General features: G+C 42.3%; 1 protein-coding gene across 1 annotated transcript in view; it reads left to right on the forward strand.

Moving 5' to 3' along the window:
- Positions 1-21,485, forward strand: part of LOC126204129 (odorant receptor Or2-like) — a 70,273-nt gene extending 48,788 nt beyond the window's left edge. The window contains exons 4-5 of the mRNA XM_049938542.1: positions 2,973-3,128; positions 21,420-21,485. Coding sequence (XP_049794499.1) covers positions 2,973-3,128; positions 21,420-21,485 — 222 coding nt within the window. The remainder of the gene's footprint in view (positions 1-2,972; positions 3,129-21,419) is intronic.
- The last annotated feature ends 1,406 nt before the right edge of the window (positions 21,486-22,891 follow it).

The following is a 22,891-nucleotide window of genomic DNA, read 5'->3' on the forward strand; positions in this document are numbered from 1 at the left end:
ATTGATAAATTTCACAAATGCCAAAATGTAGTAATTTCGTAACTCACCTACTAGCCCAAGAAACATACTGCTAAGAAAGGCATAGTATGAGAGATGCGATTAGGCTGATGCATAAGTAGTTTTATTTACTGGGACCCCGCTCACGTATCCCTGGGTTAAATATCTACATTTATAACACAATAGTAATCGTATGGCCTGAATAAATACTACTGCATTTCTCACAGGTATATTTGGGTCAATAAAATCATACAGAGAGTTTGGAGCTACAATTACGTCACGCATTGTCAGGAAGCGTTTCCACAAGCCAACAAGCTAAACAAATGATTTTCTTTTTGTAAACATTCAACAAAAGGATAAAATGGATAAGTATACATACAAGTTATCATCAGTATTTTCTTACCACATGTGATCAAAATTATCCGTACACCTGGCTGAAAATGACTTACAAATTCGTGGCGCCCTCTACCGGTCATGCTAGAATTCAGTATGGTGTTGGCCCGCCGTTAGCCTTGATGGCAGCTTCCACTCTCGCAATAATACATTCAGTCAGGTACTGGAAGGTTTCTCGGGGAATGGTTGGCCATACTTCACGGAGTGCTGCAATGAAGACAGGTATCAATGTCGGTCTGTGAGGCCTGGCACGAAGTCGGCGTTCCAAAACATCCCAAACGTGTTCTATAGCATTCTATAGCAGGACTGTGTGCAGGCCAGTCCATTACAGGAAGTTATTGTCGCGTAATCACTCCGCCACATGCCGTGCTTTATGAATAGGTGCTCTATCGTGTTGAAAGATGCAATCGCCATCCCCGAATTACTCGTCAACAGTGAGAAGCAAAAACGTGCTTAAGACATCAACGTAGGCACCTGCTGTGATAGTGTCACGCAAAACAACAAGGGGTGCAAGCCCCCTCCACGAGAAACACGACCACACCGTAACACCACCGCCACCGAATTTTACTGTTGGCACTGTACACGATGGCAGATGACGTTCACCGGGCATTCACCACACCCACACCCTGCCATCGGATCGCTGCACAACATTTTTCCAGCGTTCAATCATCCAACGTTTACGATTCTTACACTAAGCGAGGTGTCGTGTGGCATTTACAGACGTGATGTGTGGCTTATGAGCAGCCGCTCGACCATGAAAGCCACGTTTTCTCACCTGCCGGCTAACTGTCATAGTACTTGCAGTTTGGAATTCCTGTGCGATGGTCTGAATAGATGTCTGCCTATTAAGCATTACGACCCTCTTCAACTATCGGCGGTCTCTGTCAATCAACAGACGAGGTCGGCCTGTACGCTTTTGTGCTGTATGTGACCCTTCACGTTTCACTTTACTATCACATCGGGAGCGGTGGACCTAACGACGTTTAGCAGTGTGGAAATTTCGCGTACAGATGTATGACACAAGTGACACCCAATCACCTGACAACAATCGCAGTCCGTGAGTTCCGCAGAGTGCCCCATTCTGCTCTCTCACGATGTCTAAAGACTACTGAAGTCGCTGATACGGAGTACCTGACAGTAGATGGCAGCACAATGCACCTAATATGAAAAACGTTTGTTTTTGGGGGTGTCCAGATACTTTTGATCACTTAGTGTATGTTTGATGGCAAAATGAAGAGAAATCGTCTGACAATTGTGTGAGGGAAGCGAAACGTGTATGAGTGTCGAGAGAAAAAGAGAATTTATGCTTTCTCAAAGCACAATCTTTAGAACAAATCTTCTGTTCAAGTAGGGGAGAGCTGGAAAAAGTTGCCAGACAAAGATATTCCTACTTTTTATGTTCAGCAGCCACACTCGGAAACGCATAAAAATGAGTTATAACATTCTGCTGTTACTGAAGTTTAATATCGAACAATTTAATTATATCAGGGCCAAATTAAGTACTTCAAACAATTCCATTTTCATAAAGTGGCAAGATAGCCCGACAAGAGCGTGCAGATTTAAATTCAAAAATAGGCATTGAAAACCTGTTAAAACAAGAAAGTAAATATATTTCGTTATAAAACATGATTCGAATTAAATTATTTAGATTTACACAATTAAATGTTAAATTTTCTTCAACTCCTGTACAGAGTTCGTAGGTACAGTGGGAACAGAACTGGCTACAAAATTCACTGCTCTTCTGGCCCCGGATTTCAAAATTTTTCTTTTCAGTACTTGCACTTACTGTCTGCATCGTTGTCGTCATGACGAGCCCTTGCTGGGGTTTGGTTCCCTGCTCTTCGCATACTTCTTTTTAAGACTGGTTTGAGTTTCTTCATATTCTTACTTTCCTTATCTCCTCTTCCTTTATTTGTTGCTTCTAGGTCACTGTTATAAGTAGTGACTGTAAGTATCGCTCTTCTTTCCGCAGCTGCTGTTACGTTTCTCCTATACACAAAGTGGCCAGAAGCCACCACCGAGGTGGCTACTTTCCAGCACTGACGCATGACATAAAAGCTACATACCCTGCAACTGCAATTACATATTTCAATATCTAAAGCAGGATTCTGGAATCCAGATATCACACTTTCCAGACAACTTCATTAAAACGACGTAAGTCAGTTTCCCTCTCCACAGTAAATACACAAAGTAACCGTTTACCTTCGATCCGGATAACTAAAATAAAAAAAAGAAGTTATAGCTTTGATGAGAGGTACAGCAAACAAGTTAGACTTCATGGGGTGACTGGGCCCTCAAGGGAGAATCAGTTTAATCATTTCCCGCACCATGCGAGCACCTTATACCCAAAGAATCTCTAAGGCCAACATACTCGGCTCTCTCCTACACACAGACGAATAGTGAGCTTTCCTAAACAAGACTCACTCAAGATATGGCTATTTAACCTGAAGAGAAGTACACTCCGTGTCTCCAGAGTTGATAAAGTTCACTGCTGGGCGCCGTCTATCGCACGATGAAAGAAACTTTTCCTAACAGTGTAACTAGCGTGGAACATAAAATTTTCAGTTTTCCGATGTCGACAGGCGGAGGCGGTCTCGACTGCAGCGTACTGCTGTTCTTGGGTGGACGCGAGTGCTCGCTTCAAGCGTGCCCTAAGGATCCTCATCTGCCGCGCCCAGAAACCGCTCATTCTCACAGCGGGATACATCTACCCGATCAACAGGGGATCCTTTCTTTCGGTCAGTACCTATACACGCATCCGCTCCCTTGCACAACTGCCTCTTGTAACAACTGAGTTTACCTCCATGAGTTTCCGTTTATTTGGTTATTATTATTGGCCAAAAGTCTATACATGTCATACAATTGGCAGACTTCTGTCTAATTGCCAATTTCAAGTTATCGGTATAACCCAATAACTCTGGATATTGCAAGTAATGTCCAAATTCTGTCTGTATCTGTACACAAATGCACCATACATATCCTGACATTCACTTGGTAGTTAACAGTACGTTCTGATACTCAATAGCACTGCATTAACAATATCTGTATATTTGAGTATGGCAATGCATTGTTCGCACTTAAATCAGTTTCAGAATAGAGCTGCTACATTTTGTACTTATGTAGTTTGCATAAAACATTTAGAGAGTTGTCTATTAATCTAGCCAAATAAAGGAAAATTGACTTCTCTTCATAATTTTGGAACCCTTATCAAAGAATTGGAAATATAACTTACTGGCAATTTAAAAATAAATTTCATCATTGTTTTACTCTCGACATACCGATAATATTTACTACAGTTTTCGGTTGTGTGTGTGTGAGTGTGTGTGTGTGTGTGTGTGTGTGTGTGTGTGTGTGTGTGTGTGTGTGTGTCTTTCCATTTCCATGACTGGATACGAGGACAAAGTAAAAATGTTTCAGCTTACTGGTGAGTGACTACGTCTTTATTTCGAAACCATTTATTTTTCAACATTATTCCTTTTTAGATGAATGGATTTTGGCGGTCATTTTATTTCAGTAGATATGTTTTATCGTCGATGTGCTATTGTAAAATGTATGTAAAATGCACGACTGCGGTCTTCATAACATATTCGGTGGATAGAAAAGTTACCCAGACATAAATTTGTTTAGATTTGTAAGTAACTGATTGTATTACGGCGAGGTTGAGAAACCTAAGAAATATGGTTGATAACCCGTAAGTCCTATTTAAAAAACTCAGTTTCGCTATTGTATACGTACTGAAAATGCACAGACATTTTGAAAACACATACACTTTAAAATATATGTGGCTGTTACCAATGCTGAAACTTCTGCTCTCTTGATGCCGGATGTGATAATGTTAGGTAAGATGCGGCTTTGTAAACCTATGCTTAAGACGGCATTTTTTCGTCTTGGTTTTGAACGACTTCTGTCTGAGGTATTCGTTGGGCTACTGGCGCCTTTGGGGCGCAGCAACAGACGTTAAGGTTCAGAGCAGGTGCAGCAGGGAGGCCTCATCGCCAGCCGTAGATACAAGGAATACGCCAGACGGATTTCATGAACACAAAATGAACAACCGAGAAGAAGAGAATACCAGACGCTGCTGTTAATTATAGGCAGTCTCTTATCTGAAGCCTCTGGACAGATCTCTTAACGATAGCGCTTTCTGTATCATACTGTGTATAACCAAGTCTGGGCATCAAGTAATTTGTCAACAAGAACTCCAGTCTAGTGATTTGAGTAGACTGAGTAAATAACTCTTTCGTGGTGTATTACGGTTCAAGAACTGTACGGGAGTATTGCTCGATCAGCACGGTCACAGTACAACACAGTATAACTAACACGAATTCGTGGTGCACACCGTAATATATATAGTGAAAAGGTGTACATTCTTGCTAAAAAAACGTACTTCTTTTTCCTGTCAAGTTTGTTTCTGTGATTTTATTTTTCATCCCGCTGTACTAGAAAATGATCATAGTATTATCCAGATAATATTTTATCTTGCGTAAATTCGCTAATATAAAAAAGCCATTTTGCAAATTTGAAAAGAATGGTCGATGCCTCAACGGCAGCTGGATTGGACAAGGTTACCATTTGACACTGAGTATTTTGCGTGAAGTGGTGGATCAATGTCTAATCCACAACAAGAAATCAATTAATAAGTTCAGCTGGATTCCTATTACAATGACCCAACAAATATTTTCCCGCATATACAAAAATGTGGTAACTATCACGGCCAGTTCTACACGTAAAATGTATCTTACACTTAACTACTATATGCCAACAGCCTCAAAATTTTCAACCTTCAATCACTTTGCACACAATAAAATGCTGTACAATTTACCGATGCATAGTTCTAGTTTCGGGAGGAGTTCGATGTTTATCTTCTTCTAGAGCACAAACGCGTTTGAACTGCAGCATCCATTACCTAACATTGGATATGAAGAGCCAGAGTCATCAACGTTCAGCAGCTGGCAGACACTTCTTTTGGTGATAAACGGTCCAATACACACATACACTCTAAAACTAATAAAAAAAAAAGAAACAGCATACTGCGAAGAGTCATCCAAATGGAACGGAAATCGGTAAATATGATGTGCATGTACATCACAGTTTCGAAAAAATTAGATTCATTCAACACTAAGAGTTTCACAACTGCTGGGTGCATATTTCTGGCATTTAATTAAATAATCTAGACTTCCCCATTTTTTAAGCTTTCCTACTTAGTAAGGCTGTCCATTATACAGGGTATTACAAAAAGGTACGGCCAGACTTTCAGGAAACATTCCTCACACACAAATAAATAAAAGATGTTATGTGGACATGTGTCCGGAAACGCTTAATTTCCATGTTAGAGCTCATTTTAGTTTCGTCAGTATGTACTGTACTTCCTGTCCGCAGCTCGTGGTCGTGCGGTAGCGTTCTCGCTTCCCACACCCGGGTTCCCGGGTTCGATTCCCGGCGGGCTCAGGAATTTTCTCTGCCTCGTGATGACTGGGTTTTGTGTAATGTCCTTAGGTTAGTTAGGTTTAAGTAGTTCTAAGTTCTAGGGGACTGATAACCATAGATGTTGAGTCCCATAGTGCTCAGAGCCATTTGAACCAACTGTACTTCCTCGATTCACCGCCAGTTAGCCCAATTGCAGGAAGGTAATGTTGACTTCGGTGCTTGCGTTGACATGCGACTCATTGCTCTACAGTACTAGCATCAAGCACATCAGTACATAGCATCAACAGGTTAGTGTTCATCACGAACGTGGTTTTGCAGTCAGTGCAATGTTTACAAAAAATGGTTCAAATTGCTCTGAGCACTATGCGACTTAATGTCTGAGGTCATCAGTCGCCTAGAACTTAGAACTAATTAAACCTAACTAACCTAAGGACACCACACACATCCATGCCCGAGGCAGGATTCGAACCTGCGACCGGAGCGGTCGCTCGGCTCCAGACTGTAGCGCCTAGAATCGCACGGCCACTCCGGCCGGCTGCAATGTTTACAGATGCGGAGTTGGCAGATGCCCATTTGATGTATGGATTAGCACGGGGCAATAGCCGTGGCGCGGTACGTTTGTATCGAGACAGATTTCCAGAACGAAGGTGTCCCGACAGGAAGACGTTCGAAGCAATTGATCGGCGTCTTAGGGAGCACGGAACATTCCAGCCCATGACTCGCGAATGGGGAAGACCTAGAACGACGAGGACACCTGCAATGGACGAGGCGATTCTTCGTGCAGTTGACGATAACCCTAATGTCAGCGTCAGAGAAGTTGCTACTGTACAAGGTAACGTGGAACGTCACTGTACGGAGAGTGCTACTTGAGAACCAGTTGTTTCCGTACCATGTACAGCGTGTGCAGGCACTATCAGCAGCTGATTGGTGTCCACGGGTATACTTCTGCGAATGGTTCATCCAACAATGTGTCAATCCTCATTACGGTGTAAATGTTCTTTTTACGGATGAGGCTTCTTTCCTACGTGATCAAATTGTAAATTTTCACAATCAACATGTGTGGGCTGACGAGAATCTGCACGCAATTGTGCAATCACGTCATCAACACAGATTTTCTGTGAACGTTTGGGCAGGCATTGTTGGTGATGTCTTGATTCTGCCCCATGTTCTTTCACCTACGCTCAATGGAGCACGTTATCATGATTTCATACGGGATACTCTACCTGTGCTGCTAGAACATGTGCCTTTACAAGTACGACACAACATGTGGTTCATGCACGATGGAGCTCCTGCACATTTCAGTAGAAGTGTTCGTACACTTCTCAACAACAGATTCGGTGACCGATGGATTGGTAGAGGCGGACCAATTCCATGGCCTCCACGCTCTCCTGTCCTCAGCCCTCTTGACTTCCATTAATGTGGGCATTTGAAAGCTCTTGTCTACGCAACCCCGGTACTAAATGTAGAAACTCTTCGTTTTCGTATTGTGAACGGCTGTGATACAATACGCCATTCTCCAGGGCTGCATCAGCGCATCAGGGATTCCATGCGACGTAGGGTGGTTGCATGTATCCTCGCTAACGGAGGACATTTTGAACATTTCCTGTAACACAGTGTTTGAAGTCGCGCTGGTACGTTCTGTTGCTGTGTGTTTCCATTCCATGATTAATGTGATTTGAAGAGAAGCAATAAAATGAGCTCTAACATGGAAAGTAAGCGTTTCCGGACACATGTCTACATAACATATTTTCTTTCTTTGTGTGTGAGGAATGTTTCCTGAAAGTTTGGCCGTACCTTTTTGTAACGCCCTGTATAATTTGAAAGCAGGCATAGCAAAGTTAGTAGCCCGCATCTCGTGGTCGTGCGGTAGCGTTCTCGCTTCCCACACCCGGGTTCCCGGGTTCGATTCCCGGCGGGGTCAGGGATTTTCTCTGCCTCGTGATGGCTGGGTGTTGTGTGCTGTCCTTAGGTTAGTTAGGTTTAAGTAGTTCTAAGTTCTAGGGGACTGATGACCATAGCTGTTAAGTCCCATAGTGCTCAGAGCCATTTTATTTGAGCAAAGTTAGTAATACCACTTTCCACTCACGCAGCGTAAGGTATGTGAAATACTGAGATATATAATGTTGCATTGCAATTACAATGTACCCAAAGTTCAAACGCATGAAACATTTACTTTGATAATTTTCAACGAAAACTTATCTCTGTGGAATAAAAAGTAACTGAAATTCTACCTAGTTGTATATGTAAATTAAAGGGAAGTTGGCCAATGATCCCTTCAGTGCCGATGCATACCACACTCGAACTCTTACAGGAATCGGCGAAACGCCGCGAGTAATGAGGGTAATGGACAGGGGAAGAACTTTGTTTGTAGTGTGTGAATAAGTTTAGAATTTGACTCTGAACGGAGTCGTGCTAGCGCAATCTGTGTAGTTGCGATGACCACTGTGTCTCCGGATGGATTAGCCGTTATAGCATCTGCATAATGGGTAGGTGAGCCGGGTTCGAATCCCGATCTGGCGCAAGTCGTCAACTCTCCCCATTGATGTAGATCAATGCCCAGTAGCAGCTAAATGTCATTTATTCCTTTGTTCCTTGAAAACTTGCCTTTCCTCAAATGTCAGGAAACAGTTAAATATCAAACACTTTCCAACTCGAAATATACTGTGGCTGCATGCTGTCGAGCTACATGCAAATAGAATTTCCCGACTATCACGAGAATGCAGTAGTATTTTGGTCAGGATGGAAGAAAAACTAAACGCCGTTACCAAATTATTTGACGCCAAGCAGTAATGAAATCATTTAAGGATTCAGAAGAGAAGAAACTGAAAATTATGTTCCTTAACACAGAAACTTAGCTGTAATAGTGGGCGCTGTGCAATTCTACACCCTCGTTTGTTTTTGACCGTGTGATCTATACATAATGTATACTTAATATCCTGTTCATTGCTTTCGTAATGTTCCCTTCTTGTTTGGTTCTTAACGCTGAGAAGAATCCAAATCCGTGTCAGTGATGTTTCCTTCGGCTCTTTCCAGAGACTTTTTGTGTAATTTTGCTTGATAATCGTAAAGTAGACCATTATGACTTCTCACACAACGGTTTGAGATTGTCAGACGGCTTGAGAATTGTATTAAAAATCGAATGTCACAAGTAAAATCCTCACCTAATTACTCGGAATTTCATTTTAGATTGCGTAACTGTGTAAATTAAAGCTGGAGGAAACCGTAATTTACCCATTGGCTTAACTCATTTGAATAGCAGCACAGCAAAATTATCAAACAGCATTTCCCATTAACAGCTGTAACAATACAACCAGCAGCTGAGCCAATGGTAACCGATGGTAGTGGTCGAAAATTCGTAGCTATCTGTGGCTGTGGCAGAGTCCATACAAGGCGACCGCCGCCACAGGTTCGAGTCCCGTTCCTCAGGATACCCGGCCGTGCTCAGCTGCAATACACTGCGCCACCAAAACATTCTATGCAGTATATGGTGTGTGACTGAGCACCGTCAGTGGCGACGGTGCGGCTATGTAAGCACGGCAGTGGCGTCTACACGACTGTCACCCACTTGGCGATGAAAGAGGGTACCTCTGTCGAAAGCTCGTGGGCAGTTAATCACTTGACGCGGCTTGAAACCCGAGAATACACTATTAACGAATTCTGTCACTGGAGAATGCATTCGTACATAGCGTACCTCCACAGGGAGCAGATGTGGCACAGCAACGAACAGCTGGGAAAGTTGCGTCTGAAGAAGGCCAATTTATTAAGTTCGCTAGCTTTCCTATTACGTTGCTGTGACGATGCCACGATTTGCCGTTATTAAAAGTCACATGGACACTACAACAACGAGAGTGGTATTTAGCCGTATCAGGTTTGCCCTGATGGAGGACGCGATACATGTCACCCGAAAACAGGTGGACGCAGACGGCCGTGACCTTTTGGCCGTTCAGCTGCTGACGAAGTGGTCACTTTTGCACTGAGATTGGGACTAGATCGACCAAGAAATGGTGGAACAAGTAACATCATCAAGGCGGAGAGGCAATTAGAAGCAGTAAGGTTCAAATGGTTCAAATGGTTCTGAGCACTATGGGACTTAACTTCTGAGGTCATCAGTCCCCTAGAACTTAGAACTACTTAAACCTAACTAACCTAAGGACATCACACACATCCAAGCCCGAGGCAGGAGTCGAACCTGCGACCGTAGCGGTCGCGCGGTTCCAGACTGTAGTGCCCAGAACCGCTCGGACACCCCGGCAAGCAGTAAGGGAAATCCAGTCGTCTTTCACCCAACAAATGGGGTAGAAGGAAAAACTGCGGCTCGTGCCGTGATCAACATGACAGCAAGAAACTTTTATCGGCTGCCATCTCTGCACTTTAGTGGGAACATGCTCCTTCGCCACGAAGTATCCCGTTCGCTGACGTATTAAAGGTGCTGAACAAGCAGTTCATAAGTTTAGCTGTGATATGGCAGAGGAAATTCTTAGAGGAACTAACAGTATTCCTTGACAGTCCAAGTTGCCAGCAACAAACACGTCTAGAGCTGAGCGCGATGGTCTCCATGCTCTCCGCAACGATCTTCATACCATCGTCCTGTCAGTTGACAAGCGCAAGCTGTGGTCCCAATGTAACGAGCCGACTATGGCGCGAAAATCCGACGGATGCTGGAGGAAGATACGTACCAGAACCTGCCTTGGCATCCAACAACCAGAGTAGTTAGGAAGACCTCTGAGCTTCTACAACCGGTCGTCGCTAGAAGAGGGTGTTATTAAGAACCTCCTCCGCCAGGCACACAGACCACATACGGTCTGCGGTCTGTCAAAGGTACATAAGAATAGGTACGTAAGGAATACGCCTTTAAGGCCTGTAGTGAACACCATCGGATCGCCGACCTGTAGAAGTTCAGAGAGGTGCAGCACGTTTTGTACTATCGCGAAATATGGAAGAGAGAGTCACTGAAATGATACAGGATTTGGGCTGGACATCATTAGAAGAAAGGCGTTTTTCGTTGCGACGGAGTCTTCTCACGAAATTCCATTCACCATCTTCCTCCTCCAAATGCCAAAATATTTTGTTGACACCGACCTACGCAGGGAGAAAGGATCATCACGATAAAATAAGGGAAATCAGAGCTTGAACGGAAACATATAGTTGTTCGTTCTTTCCGCGCGCTATATGAAATTAGAATAACAGAGAATTGTGAAGTTGGTTCGGTGAACCCTCTTCCAGACACATAAATGTAATTTGCAGAATATCCATGTAGATGTAGATGTAGATGCACCAGTGAAGGAAACCGAAGGGACGTGTGGTCGGGCAGAGACAGGCAGCACATTGGCGAGGTCGCAAAGTCCTCTATGCGCAGACTGCGTGACGCAGCCGCCTTCTTACTTGCACTCCACTATAAGTGCTGTCTAACACGGGATCAACACAAGAGTATCAAATATTATTTTTACTTGTATGAAACCTATACACAGTTTCACAAGAATCGTTTTAGTGATAGCTTCTCGTTGATTCGTCACAGTAATATTGATACGAAATGTTCTCTCACCATCATAAGTTTCACAACCTTCCTTATCCCCCAACACACTTTTCAAAACCTGTGTAATGGAATTATAAGTAAACCTGCATTCTGATATGTTCAATAGGCAGGACTGTGTGTCCTATCGTTAATGCATCAGCGAGTCTTGCTGACACTATTCCATCTGTCAACATACCTAGAAGGGCCACTTCATGCACAGACCATTCTCATTGCCTTGATTGTTTGCGAATGCCCGTAAACAAGACTTTAGTATATCTTTACACATTACGTAGCATATAGTGCTCATAGGTTCTGACGAGCTGATGGCACATTTGCGGAGGCTGATGTTTTGTGCTGTAATCGATTTGTAATACTAGAAGATGATGAGATAATATTTCGTGTACATGTATCATACTCTAAAGAAAACCGCTCGTTGACTTAATTTTCAATAGTATATTTTGTGCTAAAAGAGACCTACACTCATTGTACTTGTAATTTTGTTACCTGCATCTGAAATGGTCCGGTATCGGACCCTTTCATGTAACTGTGGTCAGGAGTACTCAGTTCGCATTCAATTTGTCTAGGAGATTTATGTTGTATACGAGTAAATAATAGCTCGGAGAAGGATTGTGCAGGGAATCATCGTTTACTGATTTCATTTTTCTGTATTTCACATCAACAAACTATGTTATCCTCCATTCCTAGTCCCCACCAAGGATATTTTCTATAATGTGTGGATGTGCGAGTACTTGGAAAGCTCTTGTAACTGATTGATCAAGTTACTTTTGTCTAATTGTCTCTTTGCAGAGACTGCTTTACTTACTTGAATCTTTCTTCAAAGCCTGGTTTGAGACCAGAGGTTGCCATTGGCTGTTTGCGTCCCTCTGTTTATGAGTGCCAACGGCTTTGGCACAGTAGTAACACAGGCTGCCATCACGTCACCGTTGTTAAGCGCTGTCAGGCTTGACTAGCACTTAGATGAGTGACAGACCACGCCTGCTGAGCGCTGTTGGCAAGGGGGGGGGAGAAACGGGAGGGGGAGGGGGGAGCCTCAGCGCTTGTAAGGCATTGGGCGAGCTGCTTGACTGAGATGCAGCGGCTCTGATCACGGAAACTGACAACGGCCGGAAGAGCGGTCTGCTGACCACCCGTCCCTCCACATCGGTATTCAGTGGCGCCTGTCGGCTGAGGATGATGCGGCGGTCGGTACCGTTCAGCTTTCCGAGACCTGTACGGACGCAGAGTAGTCTTTGAAGGATAGTTTACAAACTAATAAATGTTTATTTCACGGAACGTAATCGATTTTCCTTTGCCCCCATGTCCACATCCTTCGTATCACGTTGCATCATTGGCAATAACACTCCCAGCTTATCAGTTGATTACTGAAGTTCTGAAATATTCTGATCACGTTACTGTTGTGTTGAAATCAAGATATAAAATTCCGTCACGCACTTGATACAATTTAAGGGGTCAATTTTTTTAACGATTTAATACGACATTGGACTAAATGGAATCAGGATACTTGAGTCTTTGCTTACTCTTAACAGCTCAAATTTAGTAAGTCTTCACCTTTTAAAACTGTTAACCATAAGAGAAGTAAATCCTACTAGAAACAAAACGAAAAAATTAAGTTAACTAGCTGACCACATATTCTTTTTGAAACACCTGAAAACCAAGAAAACTTAGAAACCAAGATATATGAAATTATTTTTCTGTGGCAGTAAATTTGGTTACTCAACGACTTTTTGCCCCATTACTGATAAATAAAACGTCTTCATGCACCTACAAGTTCATTAGATTACGAGAAGAAAAAGGCTGTGGAAAAATAATCAGGATGTAAAAAACTTAAATCTGAAAAACAAAACACAGCTCACTAGTTGTGAACGCTCAATACTTCAGTTCTTAGTCACTGAAGGTCAACTTAAGATTTCGGTATGTCACCGTATGTTCAGTAAAAACTATAACCATGTTCCGTCACTTTAAATTTACAATAATACTACATGGAAAACTACAATCTGAAAGTTTTGGAATCTGTATTACATGATTTATTGCTGCTGTCTACGTGCTATTCATATTAATGTCATTGACGCTTTGTTTCTACTGCAAGTGAGCAGTTTTTGTCTAAAGCACTCACGAATCTTTGTTTTTTTCCCTTTTTTTTTAATTTCACAGATCACCGACTATTTATCGTTAGTCCTTGTCAACCTGCTGATCGTATTGGTCCAATTGACACAGGCAGATACTATATTTTCTCCGAAACTAACCACTCATAAAACATGAGAAGCTACACACCTACCGTCACGCCAGCCGGGTAAACTTCAACTTCCCGCTATCGATTGTCCATCTCAACGCACCAGAAGCTCTCGTTACAAAGGATGCATACCCACATGTCGAAACTCTATGGTTTATGCATATATTAGCTCCTAAAAAGGAACAATGTTCAAATAGCTAAACATTATAAAACAACAGACTGGGAACTGTGACACACGAATGTTATGACCAAGGTCCTACACTCGAGATCAGTGGAAGTTGTTGGAAATTTCTAAAACGGAGTTCATTCAGCCTCGTGAGGTCAGAAGTCTTTCAAATAAAATAAACGCTGACTTTGAATCCTGAGACACTAAAGTGGCATAAAATCGGAGGGCTTGCACTAAAATGACAGTGAGACGCATCGCATGTATTTTCATTGCACAACAGATCCGGTGACATTCATGAACCACATGAATAATACGTATTTTGAAGCTCGTCTCCACATATATCCTTGAGATTGATTTGCTCAACGTTCTGACTCCTAGAAGAGGAAGCGTTAACACATGATAATTGGGGATGGGGAAAAGAGAGCAAACTTTCCGGTTTTAAATATCACTGGTATTGAGGGGACCTCTAACACCCGAACACTGAAGCCTATGTAGGGTTTACGATCATCACCCTTTCTCCTTTCCACAATTTCCTCTCTGTTTTTCTCCCATTGCTACTAATTCCGTCCATCCCTTATTGTTTTTACTGCCACTGTCTGTCACTGATCGTCGCTATCTCCTCTCTCTTTAGCTCTCACTGCTATCATCTTCATCCACCTGTCTTTCTCTTTCATTGCCACTCCCTCTCTCCCACCATCACTGTCCCCTCTCTCTTTCTCTCCCACTGGCACTCTCTCCTGTCTTTTCTACTGTCACTGTCTCTCTGCTAATCTGTTTCACTACAAAAAGTGCTAATATGTTCGCATGCCTAAATTTTTGGCGAGTAAGGCAGAATGAGATTTGAGGCAGCTGGTTTCCCACTATTCTGTCAGAGTCTTTTCAACATGTGTGCTGCATTTATAAAACGAAATCTATAGATCAATAAAGATTGTACTCATGTAAACAATCAGTCTGCATAATATAAGGTTAACAGAAAATTGTCTACCATGCAACTCAAGTTCACTATGCATTACTTATGTAAAAATTCACAATATTTATAGCTACATCTGCAGTTTACCAAACAATGCGGTATTTGATTTGCGAGTACAAACAATTTCGTGTGAAAAAACAACATTTTAGAAGGTGATTATGCCGCCAGATGGCACCGTCGAATATTTTCAAGACAACATGTATAGGAGTGAAGTGCCCATTACATCTTCATCCACATCCACACTCCGCAATCCATCTCACGGTATGTGTCTGACGGTACATCTGGTAGCGCTAATTAATCTCGCCTACCCTGTTCCATTCACGAACGACCCGTGGGAAGTATGATTGTCGATAAGCATCTGTTTTAACGTCAGTTACACGAATTTTTTCATTGGGGTCGCTTTACGAGATGTATGTGTGAAGGAAGTAATATGCTGTCCGAATTTTCCCAGAACGCACTCTCTCGAAATTTCAGTAGTAAAACACTCTGTGATGCGCAACGAATCTCTTGGAGGGTACGTAACTAGAGGTTGTTGGCAATCTCTGTGACGCTCTGGCACCGTTACGAAACGCACCACTCTACGCTGAATTTTCTCGAACTCCTACCTCCTAATGTTTCCAGAGTGACGGACAATATAGAAGAATCTATGAGGCAAGCGCCTTGTAAACGATTTATTTCGTCGATGAATTAAATTTCCTTAAGATTCTTCCTATGAATGTCAATCTGGCGTCTGCATATTCTATAATTGTTTTGTGTTGTCATTTCGTTTATGGTCACAATGGATAGTTGATCCATAATATTTTCTTGTATGTATGATATCCAGATATGGACGCTACATGAACCAGTTTTCCATCCACGGGTTTTTTAGAATATATTAGTACAGATGCTGACTGATAAGTTAAAACATTTACAATGCTATGATAAGCTAATCATATTAAATTCTATGTTCTGGGGACACATTATGGCTCAACTTTATCTATGGTAAAGAATATAGGCAAAAAAACGAATTAAAATTAGTATAATTGCTGGAATTTGAACCCAGGTCTCGTTCTCGTCAGACAGATATGCTAATCACCGCACTGCTCTGACACAGCGCCTAACACAGCAACACAGCTGTGTAGATTCCCCTACTAAATCTCCCTCCCTAACACAAACACCAAGTCATGCCTCAACCCGTCTTAATGTTTCCTTTGTTAATTCATATCATTGGGCCTTGTGAGCAGGAGACTTTAGTTCCAATCGCAGCTTTGGTACAAACTTTAGTTATTTCTTCAGCCGTTATTCATTATCATAGTGATGATAAACATTCATGGGCGCAAAAGCATGCATGTAGTACTGCTTATTATACAGCAAGTGCAAAACATGAGTTCCATATACATCAAAATACCACTGATATATTACAAACTGCACCGCAGATCAGGGTTAATGTTCTGTAAGCGATTTTTTAATACTTGTATGGTAATCTTATTAATGATCACAAGAATTTCTTAAACTCTAACAATGATTTTCATAAATTTTATATATAGTCGAAAAATTTTAAAAATTAGTATATCCTTTTAGAGGTTTCGAGTCCTCTCAAGATTTATAGTTGCCACAGTGCGTATGAAATACATGAAATGACTGCGCCTCCTCGACCTATTCATGTACTTCTGCAACAGTAGTTGATTGACAAGTCGCATGAGTATTTTCTGATCCCATTATACCCCACATGTGCTCAACTGGAGACAAGTCTGGAGATTCTGCTGGCCAGGTACATTTTTGAACGTCTTGCAGAGCATGTTGAGTTTCACAGGCAGTGTGTGGGCGAGCGTTATCCTGCTGCAACAACACATCAGTTTTCTGTTGCAAAAATGGCAAAAGAACGTCTCTAACAACTTTGTGCATGTACCGAGCACTGGTTAGCATCCGCTCCTGAAAGACCAAAGGCGTACAAGAGTTGTAGCTTATCACATCCCAGATCACAAGGTCTAGTGTGGGGCCAGTGTTTTTTGCATAAATGCACGCATGCTATGAGACTGCACTCGCCAAGTGTACATCATATTGGCAGATGACGACCAGTTGCACGCAGACAGAATCTGCTTCCATCACTGAACGCCACAGTGCACAATTCAACCGTCCAAGTGATCATCTGAAGGCACAAGTCGAGCCGTGCACATCGATCCTGTGGCGTGTGTGAAAGAAAGGTTAGAGGAGTGTGTGTCCATAGTCCCACTGGTAATAAAATGTTTGCAAGCAGTTCGTATTGACACGTCTGGGCTCACAAGCACTCTTATCTGTGTTGTGGTTGCTGTACAATCTGCCACTGCTGCCCTTGCAATATGACAGTTATCATCCTTGTATGTCTAAGAGTTGTATCATCGCTGTATGTTGTGACATACAGCGATGATACAACTCTTAGAAAAGTATTCCATGTGGCCTCCAAAGACTTCTATGGATGAAGTGACTAATACACATGTTCAAATATTGCAATGTGTAATTGAAAGGCGACATTGGCAGCATGATTCCCTGCTTCCAGTGTCTGCACATCCGGAATGGCCTCTGCGTACACGACTTCTCTGAAGTGACTCAACAAGTACATATCTAAAAGAAAAGGCCTGGTGACCAGATGGACCATGCAAGTGGGCCAGCTCATCTAATCCATTGGCTGGGATAGATGTGGTTGAGAGCTTCCTGCACAGAAATGCAGACTGAGCTGTAGTACCATCATACTGTAGCTACTTTACCGTTCTCACCAACTATGTCACATCAACCAACAGAGGAGGGAGGGTCAACTTCACAAAGTACAGATATGCCTTGCTGTGAGACGTTGTGGAAGGAAGTCTGGGTATGCCAGGCAGTTTTCTATAACCCCCATACACAGTTTTGGATGGAAATGATGATGATGAATTGCTACCACGATACCACAGTAATTCTCTCCAGCCCACAGGGGGTGTTATGAAGAGTGATGTTACGATGCCTTGTGGAGGTAGCCTCTCCTGTAAACAGGACGGATGACAGATATCACAACAGTCCAGCGATAAAATAGTTGCTGTAGAGGCAAGTCTGTAGGTTGTAATTGATATGGATAGTAGCAGCTGTCCTGGAGAAAGTAGCCCACACTCATGAACCACCTGCCTTTTGCTGAGATTGGGACCATATACTACACTGTTCAACACCTATTCCTCCAAGGCCAGTAGATATACTGCAACATCAGCCTTTTATGGCTACCCTTTCTTGTAGACTAGCCTGTCTCACAAAAATGATGGAACACTAACGATAGGAGAGTATAGTGTGGCTGCTGTCGGCAAGGATACTTTTTGAGGTACAGTCTAGCTGCCATTTGCCCATTTCTATTTGCCTCCTTCCAGTTAGCATATGAAGCTATCATCTCCCAGCACTGCACTACACACCATGAGTCGACCAAGAGCGAGTCCACAGCAGCACTGAAGCAGATGCCCCCTAGTATTTATGAATGATTGCACGTCTGTCATGGACATTACCGTCCTCTTAGCTGCGTGGTCAGCGTGGTGGACTGACATGTGAAGGACACAGGCTCGAGTCCCAGTACTTGCAGGGAGTTTTCGTTAGTTGGAGGTCTCAAATGATATGCACTTGACCTCATGATGTCACTTACGGAGCTATTTGACCGAAGAGCAGCGGCTCCAGGTCACGAAAACTGACAACAGCTGGACGAACAGTATACTGACTCCACTGTCCTTCACAATGCGTCCTGTGATACCATTGGTTGTACGTCAGTACCGATGGACCCAATGGGAGCTAAAATACTAGTATGGACAGTAAATTACCACTTGCCTGGTGTGTCCTCATTGAAATCTGCACTGATAAGCCAGAATATTATGACCACCGAGCTACTACCGACATAAACAAATCTGGTCAATAACAGTGTCATCTGGCAGGAAATGACTGCTAGTCAGATACACAGGCATGGTGAATGTAGTACCAGTGAGTGTGCTGTCCGTGTGTAGAATGGGAAAGGAACATGATCTATCTGAGTTTGATCGATGGCAGATTAAGATGGACTGGAGGCTTGGCACGATCATTTCTGAGACTTCACGACTTGTTGACAGTTCAAGGAGTACTGTGGTGAGTGTCTTCAATATGCGCAAATGCAAGATGAAACCATGTCCAGAGTTCAGGTGTTGGGCAGTCACCCCTCATTGCAGATGTCAGATGTAACAGGAAAGACAGCTAAGTGTGGCGTAACTAACATGAGACTTTAATGTTACGCAGAGTAAAAGTGGGTCTCAACACACAGTGCTCCAAACACTCCTAATGATGGGCCTCTGCAGCTGACGACCCACGCATGTGCTAATGCTAACAGCACAACATCGACAACTAAGACTTTAACGGGCACATGGCCATTGGCACTGGATATTGGCGCAGTGGCCGAGCGTTGCATGGCCTGATGAATACCGATACTTTCTTCATCATACCGATGGGAGGACTCTAATCCGTCGTCTTCCAGGAAACAGCTGTTTAACACTTGCACTGCAGTATAGAGACAAGCTGGCTGGCATGGTGACCATGTTTCCTGATGGCAGTGGTATTTTTCAGGAAGATAATGCCTCATGTCACAAGGCCTGGAGTGTGATGGAGTGGTTCGAGGAACGTAGTGGCGAATTCCAATTGATGTGCTCTCCCCCCCCCCCCCCCCAGGTTGCCATATTTGACCCCAATCAAACAAATCTGTGATGTGATTGAACTTGGTGTCTGAGCTCATACACCCTCTCCCCAGAATTTACAGGAATTAGGTGACTTGTATTTGCTGGTGTGGTGCCAATTCCTGCCAGGGACCTACCAAGGCCTCATTGCTTTCATGTCACGTTGCGTCACTACTGCTGTCCACGCCAAAGGTCGGCTTTCCGATTAATATGTAGGTGATCATAATGTTTTGGTTGATTGGTGTACACTGTCAAATATCTTTTATCTCCGCCTTCAAGTGGATTAACCACCCTCGGAAAGCATTTCTGGTCATACTTCCAGTGACCTTTTTTTGCTCCTTATCCTCTGTGCGATTGTTTTCTACAGTTTGTACACGTTTTACAAACTCTTCATTTATACAGGGTGTTACAAAAAGGTACGGCCAAACTTTCAGGAAACATTCCTCACACACAAATAAAGAAAAGATGTTATGTGGACATGTGTCCGGAAACGCTTAATTTCAATGTTAGAGCTCATTTTAGTTTCGTCAGTATGTACTGTACTTCCTCGATTCACCGCCAGTTGGCCCAATTGAAGGAAGGTAATGTTGACTTCGATGCTTGTGTTGACATGCGACTCATTGCTCTACAGTACTAGCATCAAGCACATCAGTACGTAGCATCAAAAGGTTAATGTTCATCACGAACGTGGTTTTGCAGTCAGTGCAATGTTTACAAATGCGGAGTTGGCAAATGCCCATTTGATGTATGGATTAGCACTGGGCAATAGCCGTGGCGCGGTACGTTTGTATCGAGACAGATTTCCAGAACGAAGGCGTCCCGACTGGAAGACGTTCGAAGCAATTGATCGGCGTCTTAGGGAGCACGGAACATTCCAGCCTAAGACTCGCGACTGGGGAAGACCTAGAACGACGAGGACACCTGCAATGGACGAGGCAATTCTTCGTGCAGTTGACGATAACCCTACTGCCAGCGTCAGAGAAGTTGCTACTGTACAAGGTAACGTGGAACGTCGCTGTACGGAGAGTGCTACTTGAGAAACAGTTGTTTCCGTACCATGTACAGCGTGTGCAGGCACTATACAGATGAGGCTTCATTCCAACGTGATCAAATTGTAAATTTTCACAATCAACATGTGTGGGCTGACGAGAATTCGCACCCAATTGTGCAATCACGTCATCAACACAGATTTTCTGTGAACGTTTGGGCAGGCATTGTTGGTGATATCTTGATTGGCCCCCCATCTTCTTCCACCTACGATCAATGGGGCACGTTATCATGATTTCATACGGGATACTCTACCTGTGCTGCTAGAACATGTGCCTTTACAAGTACGACACAACATGTGGTTCATGCACGATTGAGCTCCTGCACATTTCAGTCGAAGCGTTCGTACGCTTCTCAACAACAGATTCGGTGACCGATGGATTGGTACAGGCGGATCAATTCCATGGCCTTACACGCTCTCCTGACCACAACCCTCTTTCATATATGGGGGCATTTGAAAGCTCTTGTCTACGAAAACCCGGTACCAAATGTAGAGACTCTTTGTGCTCGTATTGTGGACGGCTGTGATACAACACGCCATTCTCCAGGGCTGCATCAGAGCATCAGGGATTCCATGCGACGTAGAGTGGATGCATGTATCCTCGCTAACGGAGGACATTTTGAACATTTCCTGTAACAAAGTGTTTGAAGTCACGCTGGTACGTTCTGTTGCTGTGTGTTTCCATTCCATGATTAATGTGATTTGAAGAGAAGTAATAAAATGATCTCTAACATGGAAAGTAAGCGTTTCCGGACACATGTCCACATAACATATTTTCTTTCTTTGTGTGTGAGGAATGTTTCCTGAAAGTTTGGCTGTACCTTTTTGTAACACCCTGTATATATTGTGTAGTAATAACAGTAGTTTCCTTGTGTTCTCTGATTTTGTGAAATTAATGATGTATGTATATAAAGCACGTTAACTATATGAGAATCATTTTAAGATTGTTATTGATTATCTTTGAAAATTTTCTCATTTCTTGCCTCTTTCCTTGCAGCTGGTGAATGCCTCCTACACATATTATGCGCTACTGGGTCAAATAAACAACCGCTCTGAAAACTGAAGAGTATCAGGCATTAATATGAAGTTTATTAGCACTGTTACAAGTATTATGGACCGGTTTTTTGATACAGGGTATTTACAAAAAATGCAGTGACACAATAATACGCTTACATTACTGTAATTAATAAATGTGGAAAACCTGTATGTAATGTAAGATAAACACAAAATAATTTTAGCTAGTATAATGTAACAAAAGAATTGGTCTGTATATGTAGTGTTCATAATGTATTCTGAAGTATCAAACTGCTGTGATACTACAGATACATACGCTAAACTTTTTTTGATGATAAACGTTAGTTATGATACATTAAAGGTTAATTTTCAAATAATTTTGTACTTACATGTTTCCATAGGTTTAAGATGGAGAATTAAATGCATTTAGAAATCAATACTGATATTTTATGAGGTTATTGTACATCAGAAACGAATGTGTATTTTGCAGCCTGGAGAAAAACTCAAGTTCCTTCTTCTGAGTATCTTTTATATTTCTTACCTTTTTAGTACTGGCTCTGTTAGCATTACTTTCTAACATGTTCGGACTTAGACAGCATCATGTGAATCAGTATATTTCAAACTGAGTAGCATATTGATGATTTCACTAGCTTTATTTTGTTATTTTCAATAAAATGCTCTCAATGTTACACTTAAATTTTATTGTTGAGTCGAGGTTTAAGTGCTGTGCTGATCACAGACTTTGTACTCAATCATGTCAGTGCTGCTTCTCTGTAGAAAATAAAGTATTTGCCTGTAAATAATAGTTCCACAATTAAACTTTACATTTTTATTTATTTTTGTTTCCTTCAACATATACAAAATAAAAAATAAAGTGTAACCATGGAACTGTTATTTCTAGAAAATACTTAATTTGCTTTGAACCCACATTTAAAATTATTTTCCTATGATAATGGAAAACTCATGAAAAATGTGCCATATTGAGATTGATTGAGTCTGGCTCTGTAAGCTGAAACTATGAGCGAATATACAGATATAAAATATGTAAATAAAATGTTGCTGTGGAACTGATATTTCCTGGAAAAATTGTTTTCAGGTCTTTGTAGATATGTAATAATTTTCAGAAACGAAAGCTCTAAGAGCATTGTATCTGTTCAATATTGTCAAATATCGATGAATGATCAGAAAAGAAAGGCAGTGACTACATAGATTGCTGTGAATAATTTGGGATACTGTTCTGGTCAAAGTAGCTAGTATCTTTCAAAATACAAATGATATCAGTATGAGTCTATGAAACAGCAAATACATATTTGCATAAATGTTAAGCTGACCCTTTGTCGTCTGTTTAATGCAGACTTTTCTTCGTTTGCATCTATGGGTACTTCAGTCCTACTGTATTCAGTAACGTCCTTAGTTCCTGTGTAGCAGGATACATGCATGACAGGATACATGTAT

This window comes from Schistocerca nitens, chromosome 9, assembly GCF_023898315.1.
Source record: "Schistocerca nitens isolate TAMUIC-IGC-003100 chromosome 9, iqSchNite1.1, whole genome shotgun sequence".
NCBI lineage: Eukaryota > Metazoa > Arthropoda > Insecta > Orthoptera > Acrididae > Schistocerca > Schistocerca nitens.